Genomic DNA, 20,415 nt, shown 5'->3' with positions numbered 1-20,415 from the left:
ATAATCACCCAAAAACCATCCAAACTGGCTACAACTCAAATGCCCTTCAACCGGTGAATGGACAAACTGTAGTATATCCATCCATACAGTGGGTACCACTCAGCAATCACATTGATTGATGCACACAGTGACATAGATGAATCTTAACTGTATCATACCGAGTGACAGAAGCCAGACTCAAAAGGCATTGATTTCATTTATATGGCATTCTGAAAAAGGCAAAACTACAGGTACAAAAACCAGATCAGTGGTTGCCAGTGGTTGGGAGTAGGGGTAGAGGTTGATGGTAAAAGGAACCAGGTAATTTTTGGGGGTGATGGACCTTTTCTTGGTTGTAGTGATGGTAACTTAACTGCAGGCATTTGTCTTGGTGAAAACTAGGAGGGAAAAGTCAGGATGAGGTGTGCTTGACTAATTCTGAGCTGGATGAAAGCTTATGAGGAGGGTGCCGCTCCTGCCCGGGATGGACCTCAGACATCCTGAAGAGAAAACACTGCTTTTCCAATTCACTACCTTTAAAGAATCACAATCAAACCATCCATGCTGCTCATAAATGCTCACAAATGGCATTTTGTGCTTGTTTGTTTTTCAGTCCAAATAGTCTGTTCCTTTAATTTATGACTGGAAGGGTTCTTAGCTCTTCTACCCACTTAAGCAAACTCATGGGACTGTTTGCCTTGCACACACTGAGATCTTTTCTTTTTTTTTAATTTTACTAGGGAATATTGGGGAACAGTGTGTTTTTCCAGAGCCCATCAGCTCCAAGTCCTATTGCCGTTTTCAATCTTTAGTTGCAGGGGGTGCAGCCCACCATCTTATGTGGGAATTGAACCAGCAACCTTGTTGTTGAGAGCTGGCGCTCTAACCAACTGAGCTGTCCGGCCACCCTACCAGGGGCTCAGCAGCAGCTCGGTGTCTTTAGTCTAATTGTGGAGGGCGTAGCTCACTGGTCCGTGTGGGAATCGAACCGGCAGCCCTGTTGTTCAGAGCTCGCACTCTAACCAATTGAGCCACCTAGCTGCCCCCAGAGATCATTTCTTAATGCCGATCTATTTTCATACAGGAACCATAGAGTGACCAGCTCGTGAACACAAAAGTACACATGTCTGAAGATTCAGTAAGCCTAAGATTATTTACACACTGTCCTAACATACATTCGTCTCTCCTATCTTGACAGAAGTTTTGCTCCTCGTTACTTTCCTATTAAACTACCATTTTTCTACGTCAAATGCAGAATCTACCAGAAAGAACACTGGATTGCAAGTTATAAGTATTGCGTGTGAAGGTCAGTGCAGCCCCTAACTAGCTGTGTGGCCTTGGAAATGTGACTCACCCCCTGTAACTAATATTTATCTCCAGCCCTGACCTCTCTCCAGGGCTTTCCGTAGGAAACTTTGAATTTCTACAGACACATACAACACCTCAGGTGGCATTTACTTGTTCAGGGATAATGATTACATTGCCATCTTTTACTGTTATCCAAATTATAATTGTTACTTACTTGTTCACGTATTCATGTTTTATTTCTTCAACTAGGTTTCTCCAACCAGATTAGAAATTCTTGGAGGGGAGGGAATTACTCATGTGTACATCCTGGTCTTAGATCATCTATCACAAAGCAATGGCTTCAATATTCCAGGTGGCCAATACAATTACTTGAGCTTACACATTCCAGTTTTCTGATATAATCACTTGACTTTGCAAAAAATACAGCCAAGTTCAACATACTCATGGAGATTTTAAGGGACATCCCTGACCACTCGTGCTGCCCGCACCCTAACCCACACATGGCCCCAATCACGGTCTCTAGCCTCATCTGATCTTACTTTTTTCATAGCATTGAACACTCTGTGAGATAACATCCCTTTCTCACTCTCTTCTTCTCTCACTCACTCTATCTTTTTCCCAATCTATCTTCTGAAGCCTCCTACTAAGATTGAAGCTCCATGAAACCAGGGACTGATCAGGCTCATGGCAGTGTACTCCGAAACTAGACCCATGCCTGGCACATAGTAGGCACCCAATAAATACTGAATTGTTGAACTCACCTGTTGTAGGAATGTAGGGATGCCTATTAGAAACTGAGCAGTTGAAATAAACAGAAATATTTCACATGATTTACCTGCAAAGAGGTTCTACAAGGTCCTTTTCAAGAAAATCATGATCGTTCTTGACAGCCAAAATGTTGATGGGAAATTGGGAATCTGAATGAGAGATAGAGAGAAAAGGGGATTTACGTGCCTAGTTTTATCTGAATGGACACCCACATCGTCAGGCCTCCACGTTTCTGTAGACGTGACTGATCCACTAGTGGGAAGTGTGTTGGTAATATTTAAGGTAGCAGGCACTTTTATTTCTATTGCAATACATTCTTTTAAGGTACAAAAGAAATGTGAAATATGAGAATAACCAAGTGCTTGACGTTGGGTAGGAATGAATGCTAAGTGACTGCATTTTTATAGCTCATCATTATCAAGACATTTGCCTGTATGGAGAGCTTTCACACTCTCACCGTTCACCTAAGGAGTAGGACTCCAACTTCTATCCTGACTAGTTCATAGAATATTCAGTCTAGCAGATTTTTTTTTTCCCTTCAGAAAGCAAATTTCCAACAATATCCAAAGCTCAATAGCCTCCAATGTTTTCTTTTGTAGCAAAATCTTGAATCACTTTAGAGTACGAGGAAAATACTCAAACAAGTGACTCCGTCCAAAGAGAAGAAGGAATTCCACCATCACGACTCTTCTCCACAGGCTATTCATGCCAGCTTTGGAGGTCAAGGGCAATACTCAAGACAGGGTATTAATTTTAGGAACCTCATTCAAGGAGGTGAAAGTCTAGAGGCCATGGGCAAACCTCACAGTGTCAGTTCACGATCATTATCCCGCCATTCCTGCTCTTTCTCATTTAATATTTTGCACTCTTTCCACCTTGCCAATCATAATAAATCTAAGGATATCTAAATCTTAATGTGAGTTCAAAACAGAAATAATTCTCTTCTGGTGAAAAGAGTAATGTGAGTAAATTCCAGATGGTGCCAGAATGAAGCCTGTCTCATTTTGCGGGGGAGGGAGAGGGTGGTGATGAGGAGTACGGGCTCGGTAGCCCAGCTGCCCAGGCTTTCAGCCCTGGCTCGCCTACTCTCTAGCTGGAGACTGGGGCAAGGCACTTAACCTCTTCTGGGCCTCTGTCTCCTCATCTGTGAAATGGGGCTGATGATAATCAAAATATTCACCCTATAGTGTTGTGACTATTAAAATAATAGTTACACAAAGTGCTCTGAACAATATCAGGCACATTATAAGCTCGATATAATATGTGCTCTTACTCTTATTACATTTACTCAATGAACATGGCTTAAACACCCTTTACTTATGAGGTATCTTTACTTCTTAGCCATTTACAGATATTTCATGTTTAAATCACATGGTACTTTGAGTTTACCTAGAGAGTGTACATTAGAATAGAAAATATTGTATCAAGGCTCAAAAGACTGAATTTAATTCTGACTCGTTTAACTTTTTACCTTGAAAAAATCACTTAATCTTTTTGGGCTTCTCTTTCACAATCAGTAAATCGGTGGTGGGAGTTAGAAGTGAGGGTTGCTTTGACCAATATAATAAGACCCCACCTTTCCTGAAAGGACTACGATCCATGAAAACTTGCATCAGAAGTTCTAGACTTCAAAGCAATTCAGAGATAAGCTCTTCTTTATCCTCACACAATTTAAGTGAGATAAGTAGAATATGTGTTTTTCGTTTAAACTTATAAAACTGAGACTTCTAGGTGAGTGAACAAGATACACCAATGAGTACAGGTTAATTTTGTTGATTCTGTCCATCCTACATAAATTTTATGCCAGCAGGAAGAGAAGTTGATACCGTTTCTTACAGTCTGCGTACATGGACACTTTCAGAAATAAATCCTCAGATTACGTCAAGCGCGCCATCTGCTTACTGTTGGGATCCTGACTAATTCACTATATACACGGACTATCCGAGAAGCCTGGGTTATAATTTAAGGTATAAGTTTATTAACTGCCAATTAAAACATCAATGAAAGAAACTATGTCCACTGGCAATGATAGCATCTTACTGAAAGCCCCCCAAATAACATCTGCTCCATATTATATTTAAACATTTTTTCATGTAAAATAATCAGGATTGAAGAAAGGTCTCCAGACAACTAGTTTTAGGATTTCTAGGAAATTTATCAACAACGAATTTATTGTACTTTCAAGAAGACTGAGAGGAATGAAGAGAAAACAAGAAAAAGAATAAGAAAGGAAGTGTAGAAAAGCTGGTGATGGCAGAACACGGAAGGAAATGGTAGAATTGGTTGGGACTGGTGGTGAAGACATGATAAGTAGAAAGTTTGGAGCAGAAAGTAAAGTAAGCTTGGCGAGCAATACCCGTTTCTCAAGTGGCATCAGTATAAGCCCTGGTCATTGCAAAGCCGAGGGGAAAGGACAGAAAATAAAATAAAAAGATTAAGAAAAGACTTGGAAGTCAAAACCCACCCCAGGTCAAAAGTGCTTCATTTTTAATTTGTTCTCTTTATAAAGAGTGAAGGGAAGGCCAACCTACCCTCATATAACTGAGCATATTGCGGGAATCCAGCAGCACGGAGCCAGTCGCATGCTTCCTTCGCTTCAATTTCTGAAAAATACAAGAAAGGGAAACACGTAAGTCCTAAGGCCACACACTAGCACTCTGTCTTCTTAATCCAGGAGAAACTGGTGAGCGTTGTGCAAGTTATTACAAAGCAAAATTGTTTTCAGGGAAGTCTGTAGAAGTAGGCCTACCCAGAAATGGGTGTAAAATGAGCAGGTGTCACAAAGGTACTTGTTATATGTCTAAGATTATCTCTAATGTCGATCCATAAATACTTGGACGATAACAAAACCACAGATTACAGAACACAAAGGCTGAGTTTCAGGCAGGGGAAAACATCTTTGTTTATATACCAGGGAACCAGGGGACTAGGGAGAAGGAGGAAATAGTTCCCTATGATCCTTGTTTTAAATAATTGTTTTTTAACTTTCAAAGATAAGGCTAAAAATATTTAACATTCCTTTATTCTTTTGCCCTTGGGGTAATGAAAGAAAGAATACAACTGGGTTCTATGAGAATGTATTTTCTCATGAAGAAAACTATTACAAAAATCCAGTGTATTCTTATTTCTTTAATCTTACGAATGGCTTTAATTCCCAATGTCTTATAACAAGACGCTCATTCATCAAGCACATTAGAATGACTCCAAGCTGCAGATGCAGCTTGGAAAAGTTAAGCTGCTTATCCAGAACTGAGATACCATTGGATGGGGTTGCTAGAACCTCTGAGGGCCAAACCCAGGAGGTCGGTGTGTCCTCTGGGTGACCATTTTTGATGTGGACACACCCACAGCACATGGGACCACCTGCCTGGAGAAGCTGTGGAGGGAGATGAGAAGTCTCCAGTATGTGAACCGGGTCACTTTTTGACCTTGTGAATCCTGGACCATTTCCCAACCACATCTCTCTTAGATAAATATGAATGCAAGGGAGAAGAAGTTCATCTGTCAAAAGTCCAGTTTTCCAAAAGAAATGAAGCCGTCTATTAGAACAGGCCCCTTCCTCTGCTGTTGGGATGGAGCCCGATCAGGCCATTGCATTTCTTCTTCCTCTGATGTTCATTTTTCCCCACTGTCAAACCCGGACAGTACAGGTCATTTTTGGGTACCACTGCACGAAAACCATCTACACTGGCATCAGCTGTGGGTCTGAGCCTGTCTAGCTATGAAAGCTCAATGTCTGTGCAGCATAGTGTTTAATGTGACAGAGCTATCTGATACATGCTAAGAAAGCAGAACACAGGCCAGACCCCCGAAGGAAAGAGCCAAAACCTCCATTCCCCTCCCACTGATCTGGATGGACATGGACTAAGGTTTGTCATTGAATTCAGGGAAACAGAGCCTGTGGTTGCTTCTGTCCCCGAGTGCCAGCTTCTTTGGGCATCCTCTAAACCACTGTCATTCTAGTGGTTGACAATTTCTAAATCTCGAGTTTTGTCTCTGACATAATTGTTACCAGCACAGCCCTAATATGCATTCCTTCCTGCCATGTATGCATCATTCAGAAATACCCAGGGCCCCAAGCTGAAATCAAAGATTTGGAAAGCATCTCTGTCAGGTGGGGTGTCTCTGAGATCCACAAGTGCAGTGCACGACCTCCAGCTGAATTGCACTGGCCTGGCTATCTTCCCTTCAGAAGATACAAAGGGCGATTACTGTATGACTCAAAAGTTCTACTTAGTACTCATTGGAGAGTCCTTATGAGAAAGCTTTCACTTGCAAAATCACTCAGATATTATGGGGATAGTAGGAAATGTACATTCTGACTGTAACATGTAGAAAATGTGGTGAGTTATTAATAAGCCACAGATAAGTTGCGGCCTTCTAAATTTCCAAGCTTCAGACTTGCTTTCTAGTTCAGGGGTTAGTAATGAGGAGACGTCTAATTTCTAGATGCGCTCTACTTAGTTATGAGCCAGCGGGTCTTAGAGAAGCACAGAATTCTGGATTTTCTATTTGAACTACATGAACAGTATGCCTTTTTCTATTTTATGATTCCTTTTTCTACTATGGAAATAAGCAGAAGAATCCCAGAGAGACAGACCATGAAGAATAAATGGAGGAGACCTGGAAGGCAGGGGCTCTGTAGCATAGGAAGCTCAAAGGAGAGTGGGAAGTGTAGACTTCACCGGCCTTTGGAATGGGGGTCGTGTGTGGTTCCGATACTGGAGGAGGAAGGACAATGAGCTAGGGGAAAGACGGGATGCAGGGGTTCCTATAAAAAAACTTGTGGGAACCAAAGACTCGGGTTGGGCAGTGGAATAGGACTCAGGCTAGCCTGGGAGATTTCATTTAAAGGATCTCTAGATCATTTTACTTTTTTAATAAGAGCAACATAGATAATGAACTGAAATCCTACCCGTACAAAAACATGCATAATCAAATCTTAACCAGAACCCAGCTAAATCAAACCCTCAAACAAGCTGATATTTTTAATGGGTAGGCAATTCGCCTTTCGGTCTCAGAGTCAGATGACAATAAAAACTGCAATTAGTAAATAATAAAGGAGGAGGAGCCATGGCTCAGCCATGACCCTGGCTTCTCACCATCGCTCCTCACCTCCCACTTGCTAGCTATTCTATTTCTGAAATGTCTCTCAACCACACTCCCCCTTCCTTCTTCCCGCCCCTCCCCCCACCCCCAGCTGTAGGCCCAACACCTTGGTATTTCAATTTAAGGGCAAAATAAACTCTTGTTTGCCACCAAGTGACCAAGCAAACAAACAAAATAATCTGGCATAATTAACCACTATCAAATTTGACTTTGCCCATCCAGTTGAGTTGGAGAAGAAGAAAAGAGCCTTCCAAATCTTCTGATTCTGCACAGCCCCTATTAAAATCTAGCAGCCAAATGCTAATGGTTTCCCCAGGGCATATTACCCTTGCTGTGGCCAAAATGGCTGAAGAATGAAAAAGGAGTCCTTCTTGCCAATGTCTTCATTTCACAAAGATCTACCTAATAAGATTTAAGTGACATTTGAGGAGGGAGGGTCTGAAAAAAAATCTCTTTTTTACTGTGCTCTTGCTGGCCAGCATAATATGTAAAAACTTTAAGGGTCATTAAAATCACATTTTGACAGTTTTATTTGTTCTCCTTTGGCAACTCATACCTGCCCCTGTAGCAGCTTCAGGGCTACAAGGAAAAACATTAACTTGCTGCAAGTGTCCTGTAGAAACTTAAGTGTAGGGTGGAACCAGAGAATGTCCTAGAACAGATCAGTCTGCTGACCTCTACTGTGGTTACTGCAGTACATTATGGAGAAAATGCAACCTCTTTGGCTTAGTATCATGATAGGATTTCAATAAAATTTTTGTAATTATTATATGTAAAAATCATTTCTGTTTTACTCTAAAGCTTATCTATTTTGGCTTGCCCAGCACCCTTCCCTACTTCTTCAGATAACAGAACCTCTCTATATGAAGAACCTCTTCTGTGTAGTTTAGGTGGGGCTGACACCCCTCATTGTCCCAACCATATTCCTTGGCCCTGTCACCACCACTCACACACGATGACGTGCTCCTTAAGGGCACCCCCCTCAACCCTTTAGTCTAAGGAGACCAAAGAACTTTGGTATCCTAAGCCAGCAGTTGTTTCCACTGGATGAAAAGGGGGATATCCAGTTTTTCAATTGGTAGCTTGATCTGCACAAAAACCAAGCAAACCTTTTCACTCAAGAAACCCAGAAGAAGGTTTGGTGCTAGGAATATTCTTCTGCCACACACATCTGTGATTCTACTTGAGGGAAAATCACTTGTTTTGCCTCAGTTGCCTTTTGTACACGCTTAGAACATGATGGGACCTCTGTCCAGAGACGGACACAGTGGAGGGGGGCTGTGTCTCCCCGAGAAGGTACACGTCAATGGGCGTGAGGAAAAGTCTGTGGAAACTAACCACAGCCTGCAACGCTGGTACTAAAAAGTATTATCATGTTTCTTGATAATATATACTCAGGGGGAAAACTTATAATAAAAAATACAGAAACGCACAATGAAAGAAAAAAGTCCACTCTTGTCCCATCACAAACACATAACCTCAATATATGTTATTTGTTAAAGTGGCGATATGGTAATATCTTTGGTTGACGACTTTTTTTCACATAATAATACATTGTGAATATTCTCCCATATAAAGATATTGTTGGCAAAATGGGACATTTACTTTGTTTTGAGAACGAAGCTTATTTTTTTACATACTTGATTTCTGAATACCACCAGAAGGTTATAACATCAAGTCAAGAGAAAACAGTTAGTAGGACCGCACCGCTGCAGACTGATTGTGGAGGAGGCTAGAAGTTCATGTGACTTAAAAGAGATTTACAAGCCGTTTCTTTAAAGACATATCATTTAGTGAGGTTTGGATACAGTCAGGTGGACAAGGCTCCAGAGGCCCTTAGTCAAGTAAGTTCTATTGTGCTCAGCAGATCTGCTGCCTGGGTCTCCAGGTCTCCTCTCAGGTTACAGTCTCATTGAATTTTTAAACTGGTGTTTCTGGAATGCCTGGGAACATTCTCGGCATAGCAAATACTTTTTCCATAGCTAACCCAAAGGGATACTATTCTTTTTCAATGACCCAACATTCTAATTAGGGCCAAATTAAATTTTATTATCATCAAAAAACTAGCCAGCTAGGAGAAACCTGGTCTACTGTGGAGAGTTTACAAAATCACAACATACGAGCATTTATGTTCTTCTTAAGACTCTCCCGGAATTTCAATGGACAAACTGGCTCCGATTTAAGTAGGTTTTCTTTCTTAAATGCTCATTAAAAGTGCTCAAGAGAAGTGGGGAAGAAAAGACATCGTGGATCTCCATGTGATTTAGAAAAGCAGCCTTGAGAATAGTGTTGTGTTTTTTTCATCTAAACTAGCTAACACGGTGGGCACCCTGAAAGATTACGAGTGACTCAACCAGCACAAGATGTCTGCCGTGGTTGCAATTATCACTATTAAAGTATATCACAGGTATTAACATTTCAACGGGCTCACAGCGGTTGGCTTAGGATGATGTTTATGGCTGAGTTAGCTTTGAGTTAGCTTCATTATTAACGTACTACTTAAGACGAATGATTCCTTTGTCTTCAGATGGAATTTCTCAAGTGAAATCCTTATTATCGAAGGTGTATTTATTTGGTCATACACAAGGCCAGTTTTGTTAAAATCAATGCTGGACTATCCATCCTGAAATCAATAATATTACATAGACAGCCCCCCCCCCAACCACCACCACCACCTTCTCCCCAGGAGGGCTTTATAACCCTGATCACAGGTGCAGGATGGAAAATCAAGTTCTGTAGTAATGACAGACTTTGATTTAGGTCCCATGTCATGGTGTCAAGCTACATGTTTTTATATAATAAGTTATATATATTATGATGTAAAAAGATCTGACTAAGTCTTAAATGTATACCATGTATAATTCTTTTCTAGTGTGCATAACATTTTCCTGACATTCTAAGTTACTAATGGGAGTTAAAATATAGTTATTTAGAATGAATTTAAGATTATTAACCATGGAATATTCAAATAAGTGGAAAACTAATAAATAATCATTTTAGCTCCCCGTACCTTAAGGCAACGTCTTCCTTCATGTGGAGCAAAATATTGTGCTGTCAGCTGATACATAACTAACTATATAAGAAAGAAATATGAGAGATGTACATATCCCTATGACACCTAATTGTACTCAGTTAACACAGAGATTCATGACTGTGTTTATGTATATTTCTCTCTGGAAAGCAAGAATTGCAGACATGCTGAGACAAACTATTCCATCACCAATTCTTAACACCAGTCTTACTTCCCAGAACTTGTAATACCTTCTGCAAGTTGGATTCATAGCAAATCCAGTCACTTAAAAATCATTTCTATTATTGTAAAAAGAGGATCAAGCAAATTCTATACCTAAGTACTAGGTCTATTCCTAGTTACTCAAGGAGTGTTGTAAATTACTCTTTTTCAGCGTGCTTAGGAAAATCATATATAAAGATGATAAAGAGTAGTTTATATAAAAATAAAGTGATTTTCCCAAGCATGCTAAAAAAGTGATTTATATAAAATATATTATTTATATAAAATTACTTTATAATATATAAAAAGTGCTTTATATACGCTATAATATATACCATATATAAGATATACATAAAACAATTAAATTACTAAATTAAATTTATAATAAAAACATATACACACAAACACTATATTTTTTCCCTTCTATGTTCCCAGTGATTTCCTGCTCTTTCCAGTTGCTGTGTAACTTACAGTTCTCCAGCTGGGAAGCCTATAACTGCCATCCCATTGATGTCCAGTTTGGCCACCTGATCCACTTTGGCCAATGAAATGTGAGCAGAAGTAATGTGTGCTGGTTTCAAGCAAAACTCTGCAAGAACTATCACCTCACTCTGCCAGCTTTCCTGCAATTCTCGCTTTACCACGAGGCTAGCCTGTCTCAGACAGAGGCTAGTCCTTCAGCCTGGCTCCCAGAATGAGGACACAGGGAACAAAACCAGCCGCTGACACATAATGTGAGCAAGAAATAAACTTTTGTTGTTTTATACCACTCCAACGTGGGGCATGATTTGTTATAGTGGCATAATCTGGCAGAAGCTAATTTAACACCACTGCCAGCCTTTCATTCTATAGATGAAGCACACAGAAAGCACCAGAGGCCTTGACTTCAACTTGAAACTGTTGCTGAATACCCATTGGGCTGTCATAGAAACGACCACCACCCTCTCAGCGATCATTTCTGCTCCCCTGCCCACGGTGCATGGACCAGATGAATTAAAAAAAATGTCAGCGACCTTTCACATTCATCTCTCACGTGCATCCACAGGAGTGACTGTGTACACTCACATTCACAAACACATGCACGCTTATTCTCTTGCACACACATACGCAGACCACAGACAGTCAAATGTTCAGTTGCAACTGAACAACAAAACCATTCCGTTTACATGCTATCCTTCATGCCCATACACCCAATAATATAAAAAAAGAAAAAAAAATGCAACCCCGTCCAATCAATCTCCTAGAAAAAGCAGAAAATATCTGCTCTACCAGCCAAATACTTTCTGACCAGATTGTTTTGATTCAAGTTTTCCATGAGGCAGAGTAGCTCTTTATTCTCCTCTTTCATTTGGTACAGATTGTTCCCACCAGGCGCTTGTGGTATTTCTCAGGGAGGCTGCATGCATACACAAGCACATGAACACCCCCAGTTTTTCTGAAGTTGTGGAGCCAGTGCCGACCACTAAATCCCAAGAGATCCTCCAGGATGAAGTCAGTTAAGCAACCAAAATGTAAGGTAGGGGGACTGGGAGTTGATTCAGACAATTAGAAAGAGGGTCAGCATTTGCAGGCATTGGCCAAAGTGTCTTCATGTTGACCCATCAAGACAATAGCGAGTTGGATAACCTTTCTTAGGACAAGTGTGTGGTATTCTGGAAATGGTCTCTCTCTCTAACGCAGCTTCCTTGGCTCCTCTTGGAAAGATGGAGAGTAAGAGTGTGTCATAGTTGACTTGATGTTGGCTTCTCAGCAGAAGCTCTAACTTCCACAAGGTCAGCCAGACTGCCAGTGTCAGAAGGGTCCTTGCTTATTCACTTTCTGTCATACCAATGACTTCTTACACGGGGAAAAGCAACTGCTTTAGACAAGTTCCATCACCACTAGAAAGTCAGCTTTCTTGGCTTTGGACAGGTACTCTGCTTTAAGACTTCTAGTTTTTAAATGTAAAAATCATGCATGTCTTTATGAAATCATACCCCTTCTGTGTCTACTTCCAGCCATATCTGAATGTCGATACTTGTAAAGGCTTATCTGCTATTTTAGTTGCTTAGCCAAACTCTTTTATAGCACTGGGTACTCCAATTACACCAGAAGCTTTCATGATAACTGGGAAAAATGTACCACGCAGGCATCAAAAGCAGCACAGAATCTGTCAGCATAAAATCACTCCAAGGATCCTGCATACCCTCTTCTAGTCTTTCACTCATCGCAGGGCTCGCATGGCAAGATACAACATCACTGAAGCTTCTGATTTCCCACTCAAGGCTCCGTGAATTTAACTTCTCAGCAACTGTAATCCCTGGATCAATGAGAACTAGTGTTTGCTTAATTCAGTCCCAAGAAAAGATGTGCTTATTATCTGCTTATATGTAGAAACTTGATAGTGTATGTGGGTATGTATGTGTGTGTGTGCTTTAATTTTAAATATTTACCGTGATAAAACATGTACTGGAAAATTTTCAGTGTGTCTATGCCATTTTTCTGGAATGCTTTCTGCTTGTCTGCAATGGCAGTGCTTTTGTGAATGATTTTCTAAATAGACATCACTTGTTACGGAAAGTAAGAATCAGATCCAAGAAATTTAAGTTTTTATTAGGGTTTCAGCTATCGATTCATTTTTCTCCACGTTCTTCAAGGCCAAAGACGGGTGAGCTTAGAGGTTTGCTCTCTAAATATTGAGTATTGAGGTTTTTATTTTGCAGTCCCTTAAAAGACAGTAACATTATACATGCCTTTTAGAAAACAGGTTAAAATGAGTTCAGGTAGTTGAAATAGCTTTACCTGATTTGGTGTGGGGAAGAGATAAAGCTCCCAACTGAAGAGGTAGAAAACTTAACGGGCATGTTGGAACCCCCTTTTCCATCAGACACAGTGATACCTTAGTGATTTGCGTCACACTGTAATCCAACCACATGGCACACTGATATAAAGTCAATCGAGGCGTCCCATAAATGCGCCCCCAAATGCAATCAAATAGGTTTAAAAAGTTATATAACCTATAAAAAAGTTTTAAAAGTTTAAAACACGAAACTTTTTAAATCTCTGAATAGTTTCATGTATATAGTAGATAACTTCGAATTTTAAAGACTTCTTTGGACCTTAATAATTATTATCAAAAAAAATCTGAGATGGACCTCTTGAAATTCTAAGTGTAAGAAGACAGTATGAAATGGCAGAAGGATGTGTCACGTAAACACACAGCTGCTTCTAAATGGAGGTTCAGGTCCCTCTACCTTATGTACTATGAATGTAACTTACCTGACTAGCTTGGGGCATCTAGCAGCTTTTATTAATATGGTCAATCTGAAGGTCTTGCCCAAATTCTCACTGAATTCAGATACAAAAGAACCATTTCCCCTAAGAACAGTCTTGAATAAGACATAACAGTGACAAAATTACCTCTTACATGAAATCTAAACCTAAGATTTGAAATGCTGCACACAGGCACACAAACCAAGGCTAAAGTATACTAGTGAAAGGAAAGAACACACGCCGACTTAGCAACTTAAAAGTGTTTCCAAGGACCCTTTAATTATTAACGCACCATCACACTGGCACTATTAAGGTTTGCGGCGCTACTGGTTACCTGATAACATTGACTTCTGTGCACCACTCAGGCTGGCACATCTGTAAGAACCAATTCCAGGACAGGCTGAGCGTGGAAAAGCATTGTGCTTAAGCTGCATTCAAGGAAGGCAGAAGGCTAGATGAAAAGATTTCAAGTAAAGACACTGTGCTTATTCATTTTTTCAAAAATCAAACAAAAATAATTTCAATTTTCTGATACTAAGAAAAATTGAAAGAAAGAACAAAAGGAAAGAATAGAGAGGGAGGAGGGAAGGGAGAGAAGGAAGGAAGAAACAAGAGAGAGAAAAAAGAAAGGAAAATTTGCTATAATTCTACCACCTAGAGATTGATTCCCATTTTGTTGGCACATAGTCTCTTTTTCTTTTTTTATGAAGATGTGTATGTGTATCGAAGCTAAGTATACTATCTATTTTACATAATCTTTAAATGAAATTGTAATCTGCTTTTTCATTTGACAACACATTTTGAAACTCTTTCCATGCCAACAGATGTCCTCAAACATTCTGGATGACTGCAATATTCCTACCACCATTACTTGAAAAAGCATCCTCTTTTATCAATTTAGGCTTCCGTAATCATGGGCTAAAAATAATAAATCCAGTTCTCTGGAGGCTTTCATTCTAAATAAAGAATTTCGCCAGAACGTGCATCCTGGTGAATGTATTTCAGGGAGTACTTCTGAGTTGACATTTCTCATGTTCTTTTACATTCTGGATTAAGACACATCTCATATGGTTTTAATTTATATTCTCAGCAGACTTCAAAAAGGAAATTCCAAGTGGAAGTTTATTCATTCATCAGAACTATGTTTAAATGATGCTACAGGGATGTCTTAAACTAACACAAGTCAGGAAGTTCAAAGTCAAGGTTAGATCCCAGAGCATGTTCCCACCTCTTCCTTCTTGGTATTTGGAAAGTGGAGATTTTATGTAGCAGCTGTTCCACTTGTCTTTGACCTCCTTCCCATGTATTCAGATCATTTCAAAACTTTATGTAATAAACTGGTATTTTCTAAAGGGTGTGGCTGAAGTTTCAAGGTTTCCCTTAAAAAACAAAACAAAACAAATATACTAGACCAAATAAAGAAAAATTCCTCATCTTGTTTTAATGACTAGATGAATATTTGGAGTCTACGTGACTCCTCAAATCCTTTAAATAATCAAAAGCAAAATGTGACCCAAATTTCTAAAATTAGCAAATTCACCAAGAATGCCTCTCTTTAGAACAAAACAGTTTTATTTTTGTGCAGGATTAATGTTATGTCTTTAAAGGGGAGTTAAAATGAAGAGATGTTGTAATTTAAATTTGTTCTTAACTAATGGCATACCTGTTACTTAGATAAAACTCAAGTTTCTTCTCTTGGTGAATCCTGATACTTAGTTTTATGCATTAACTTTTTTAAAAGACCTATCAACTTGTTTGGAAGATATACCCTTATTTGAGGGCATAAGCAGATCAACTGGACGAGAGAGGTAAAGTGACCCTGCATAAAGTGAGTAGACGCAAGGGCTGAGTGCAAATCCTGGTTCCACTTGTCATTACTTTCATGACCTTGGATAGGTTAACTACAGCATGTCTTAGTTTTCTATCTATAAAATGGGAATAAACACCAGCGCCTACTTTAGCGCGTTGTCAGAAGGCTGAGATGAGTTATTGCCTGCAAAATGAGTAGCCAAGTACCTGGGCATAGAGTTTTCTCAGGTTACTACAGTGGAGGGCTTATTGCTACTCCCCATAATGGAAAGTAGTGGTTCCGATGGTCTCTGATTCTCTCCAATCAGCTCTCCTTCATTTGGCCTTCAGAAGGAGAAGGCATTCCTCTTACTGACTTATTCAACAGACATCTGTTGAGTGCCCATGCTGGCTGCAAGAAACCTGCTGCTCAGAGCTGTGGGGGGATGCACAGCTGCACGCAGCAGGGTGCCGCCTGGCGGGTGTCCAAGCCGAGCATGGACGACAGAAACACATCCAGGCATTGCTACAATCCAAGAAATCAAAGCCTTCTGGAGCAGGACAAAATCCTCCAGGGAGCAGAGCAAGAGGGGGCATTTCAGATAAGGTGACCGGGACGAGCTTAGACAGTGAGATTTGAGCCAGAAGATGGTGGGCTCACTGGCTCTTCCTGCAGCAATCCCTCTTCTGTCCATCCACTGAGGCTGTGAGTTCTGTGAACTGGGCGACTTCCTAAAGTAGATGCTTATGCTCCTCCATCTGTGCCTGCAGGAGGGGCCAAATGCCACCTGTCCCCTACATCCAGATACTTCTTATGACAGGAATCTAACAGGCAATTCACTTTTTACATTCTATAGATTTCATTACACTGTTTCCCTTGAATAATGTTCCTGTATCGCAGGAAGCCATGATTCTCACAATACAATGCTGTTTAATGAGATGTAATGAGAGTCATAAATGAAATGTGACACTGCAGAAAGTGGCAGTAAGGGCCCCCACAGGCTGTTGTTTCCAGGATATGAGCACCACGTTGGGGGAAACAGTCTTGTGATGATAGCTTACAATGTACTACCACTTAATAAGTAAAATATTAGCAATCGGGGACATAATATGTCAAGAGCATCATATGTGGGGATCTCAAGGGCCAACATGTTTAAACATAACCAAACACCTTAAAACCTTGAGAAAGAAGTCTGTATCAGACACGTAGCCTTCATTAAGGGAAATGTCTTCAGAATATTCTTTTGCCATGTTATGAGAAAAAAAAAAAACCTGAACAAATAAATAAACTGTGAGCGAGGGACACGGGCTTCCTGTGGAGTAACGACTGGGAGAAGGTGGGCGTTAAGGTAGAGCTCAAGGTCCTTCATTGACCTCAGCAGGTCATGAGTGTCCCGGAGAGGCCTCCTGTCAGGTCGTCTCCACTACTGAAAACATCCTAGGTGTGTATTCAGGGCTCTGTTTCGTGAGGAGGCAACTGGGAAAGTAATTCAAATACTTCAAACCATTTACATTTAAAAGCAAAGAAATATTTTGCTCTTATTCTTAAAATGATTATAATTAATGTTTCATGACTGCTCAACAGTAATGCCGGACAGAAAATTTAGAAAGTTCAAAGTCCTCTTTGAACATTTTCCCCCTCCAATAAGAAATACACACACACACACACACACACACACACACACACACACACACACACACATTTATTTATTTTTTAAAAAGTGCGATGAAGTCTCTCTTGCTTAGGCATGAACTAGAGGTTCTTAACCTGGGGGTTTTAAATAGAACTCCAAGGCCTGGAAAGCCCCTGGTATGCAAATATTGTTATGTAGGTGCTTTATCTGCTGTGGGTACATAGCTGTCATCAAATTCTCTGGCTCACTTCTCCTTCCAGTAAGGCACTCACATTTAGCCCAGGAGGGAGAGAGCTTTTTGCATCTTACAGGCCGAAAAGGGGGCCAGGTTTCTCCTGCTCTGTTCCCTGTGGAACAACCACATTTTGATTTTGGAACGTGGAGAGATAAATGATCTCTCTGTCTCTGTCTCTTGTCTCTGTCTCACACGCAGATGTATAGAGATGAACCTGCATTCCATAAACATATCATAAGTAAAACGGCAAGCACCCTTAAATAAACACGTGGGATTTTGTATCCTCTTAAATTATGACATTGCAGGTAGATAATCACCAGATTGGAAAACAGATCACATCTTTGCATGTCCAGTTTGCCTGGAGCAAATGAATGTTGACTGAAAGAGTAAATGAGTATATTTAGAGGAAAATATTTATAGCGTTAAATATTTATAGGCCAATAGACACGTAAACCATCTTTCAGATATTCAGGTCCCTCCAATCTCCCAGGTCTCTTGTAAATATGGGAAAATGTATTGTAAAAGTAGTTTGAAAGCTGTAAAGTCCTGTAAGGAAATAAGGTCACATTATTCTTCTAGCTGTGATCTCTCCCCCTCTGGGAGACAGGCCCTCAGATTCCCTGGGCAGCGGTGTCTTTGTGGGTGCTGCCTGTGTTTTCTAAAGGGCAGGACATAGGATGCCGCCTGAACCCTGACTGGGAGAGTCATGTCTACTGCCTCGATCCCCTTTCCCTTCCTGTTCATGGAATCCTTGAGAATTCCAAAGGCACAGATTGCTATAAAATTTAGTCTTGGAAGATTAACAGCAAGAAAAGATTTTCCAGTTTCTTACAATGGAATTACTCTCCCTTCTTGAGATTTTCAAACCTGATTGGGACGTATTCATTCCTGAGAATAATCAGACACAACCACAGAAAAAGAATATTGTAGGACTTTCGAATGTTTCGATCGCAATCTCTAGTACAAAACACACTTCACAGAGTTGTGAACATGTCCACACCTGCATGCGCACACACAACACATACACACACAAACTGAAACAAAGTTTCACAAAACAATAATCGCACTTTTTAGATATGCAGTGTCACCTAACATTTCCTGTTCTCTTGTGTTAAAAATTGGTGGGTATATCCGCTGACTTTAGGACTGCCACCTTCCACCGTTTAAAGAACACTGTCTCAGATGATACTCTGTTACATAAGAAGCATCTGATTAAATAAATGAATAACTGGAATGCAGTTCTGAGTCTGAGAGCCAAGGTTCTTCCTAAAGTCCCCTCCTCTCCTCCATTCCTCGTATTCTCATAATGCAACCCTAAGACCTGCTGAATTTCTCTCTTAAATGTACGAGTATTTCTCAAACCCCTCTTCTTCCCACCTCCATCCATTGTGCCTTGGTTCAGACCCTCATTGTGTCCCCAGGACTATTGCAGCAGACTCCTTTTCTAAGATGCCTCCCTGTCACCCACAGAATAAAGTATAGGCCCTTTCTGGCTCACAGTGCCCTCCCTCAGCTGGCCCTGCTGCTTGCGGGAACTCCCGGCCCACTTTGGGTCCAGCGCACGGAACTGCCTGGAAGCTCCCAGACGCGTGGTGCTTATTCACAGCCCACACACGTGCCTAGGCCGTCTTCTTTCCTTCGTCTACCATGTTCCTCCTCCTTTTTTGCTCCGGACTTACGCTCATTCATCTTTCATCAAGATTCAGCTAAGACATCAGCTATGGAATCCCAGGTTAGCCCACGCCTCTCTGGACTTCCCTACATCTACTGTCATCCTTACGGGATTAGACTGAAATGTTCTGGTCACACGTCTGTCTCCCCATCAGAACGGTGGCACTTCAAGGGCAGGGCGCGCCTGATGGACTTCGTGCACCTTGGTATCTGGCCGAGCACATGGAGCTCAGTAGGTGGGCCATGCATGCTGAACCGTGAAGGACCTGAGTTCTGCTTCTGCGCCAGGTGTCTCCTGGGCGGCTACCTTTCACCGACATTGCTCTGCATTAGTCCCAACCAGAATGCACCGCTGTTCCTTAAGAGCCATTTCCAGCAAAGGGCCTCTGGTTTTGCTGCTGGTCAAAGGTCTTCGGGGAAGGTCCCTGTGCTCCTGTGAAAAACGTTCCTGAGTTTTCTCCTTCCCTGGTTTGATTGAGGGAGGCTGAGGGGCACACGCTAGGTCTTCTTAGCTGTCTGCCCCGTTTGAGAATTCTGCCACTACTGTTGCTGGGGCTGAGGTTGGGCTGTGTGCCAGGCCAACCCCCATCTTTATCAATAACAAATCAATGACATGGAATCTCATGCAGTCCAGAGACCTTCCAGATACGGATTTGGAATAGTTTTGGGAAGTTGGATTTGGTCCAGAGTCATTTCCAATCTGGAGGACCCTGAAAGAAGGAGGGTACTTCTGCTGATGAGCAAAAAGGGTTAGGTCCCCTCATGAGCAGGTCTGAGGTCTAGTTCAGTCTGCACCACCCAAGAGGCCCCTGGATAACCCCAGAGGAGACCAGCTCCCCGAGGCTGCCCCACTCATAACTCCAGGGGGGTCGTCCAGCCAGTTCATGATGGCACCCTGGGGATGTGGGTATGCTTTTAATCAGAGTAGAGTAATGCCTCCCTTGAAATGTAACCACACTAGAGTGGAGTAATAGAGTAGAGTAATCCCTTCTCTTGAAATGTAACCACGCTCAGCTATGACTATTTTGGTTCTCGGGAGCAGAGGGAAAATATGTGATGTGCTGTGGTGACCTTCTTTTAGGTACTGGACTTAGTCGGGTCTGCCTACAAGATCCTCCCCTTTACTCTGATTAAAGTTTTTTTCCCTTGAAGGTGTAGTATATTGGACACATCCTCCAAGGAGCCTTCCCTGAACCCTTCTAACTAACACTTATGGTCTTCACCACTCCGTGGTCTCTGGCCATTTTGAATTGTTATTTGACTATTATATGTAACCATGACTTCCACCTCTTTGTAGTCTTAAAGTCTGAGCACAGTCAATTTGTAAACAGTAGGGGCTCCATACAAGTTTATAACAGCTGCAGCTATTACGGCAACTGTGAATAACCAACATAAAAATAAGCTTGTATATGGGCATTGTTGACGATGATTGATGATGA

The 20,415-nt window shown here is 41.1% G+C and overlaps 1 protein-coding gene across 6 annotated transcripts in view; it reads right to left on the bottom strand.

Moving 5' to 3' along the window:
* The window catches only part of STARD13 (StAR related lipid transfer domain containing 13), a 499,960-nt gene that overhangs the window by 55,454 nt on the left and 424,091 nt on the right, over positions 1-20,415 (bottom strand). For all 6 annotated transcript variants that reach the window (XM_033104423.1, XM_033104425.1, XM_033104424.1 and 3 more), the window contains 2 exons: positions 4,587-4,658; positions 2,123-2,204 (listed from right to left, as the gene is read on the bottom strand). In XM_033104423.1, coding sequence (XP_032960314.1) covers positions 2,123-2,204; positions 4,587-4,658 — 154 coding nt within the window. The remainder of the gene's footprint in view (positions 1-2,122; positions 2,205-4,586; positions 4,659-20,415) is intronic.

This window comes from Rhinolophus ferrumequinum, chromosome 4 (assembly GCF_004115265.2).
Source record: "Rhinolophus ferrumequinum isolate MPI-CBG mRhiFer1 chromosome 4, mRhiFer1_v1.p, whole genome shotgun sequence".
In the NCBI taxonomy this organism is placed as follows: Eukaryota; Metazoa; Chordata; class Mammalia; order Chiroptera; family Rhinolophidae; genus Rhinolophus; species Rhinolophus ferrumequinum.
This window is presented reverse-complemented; position numbering and strand designations above follow the sequence as displayed.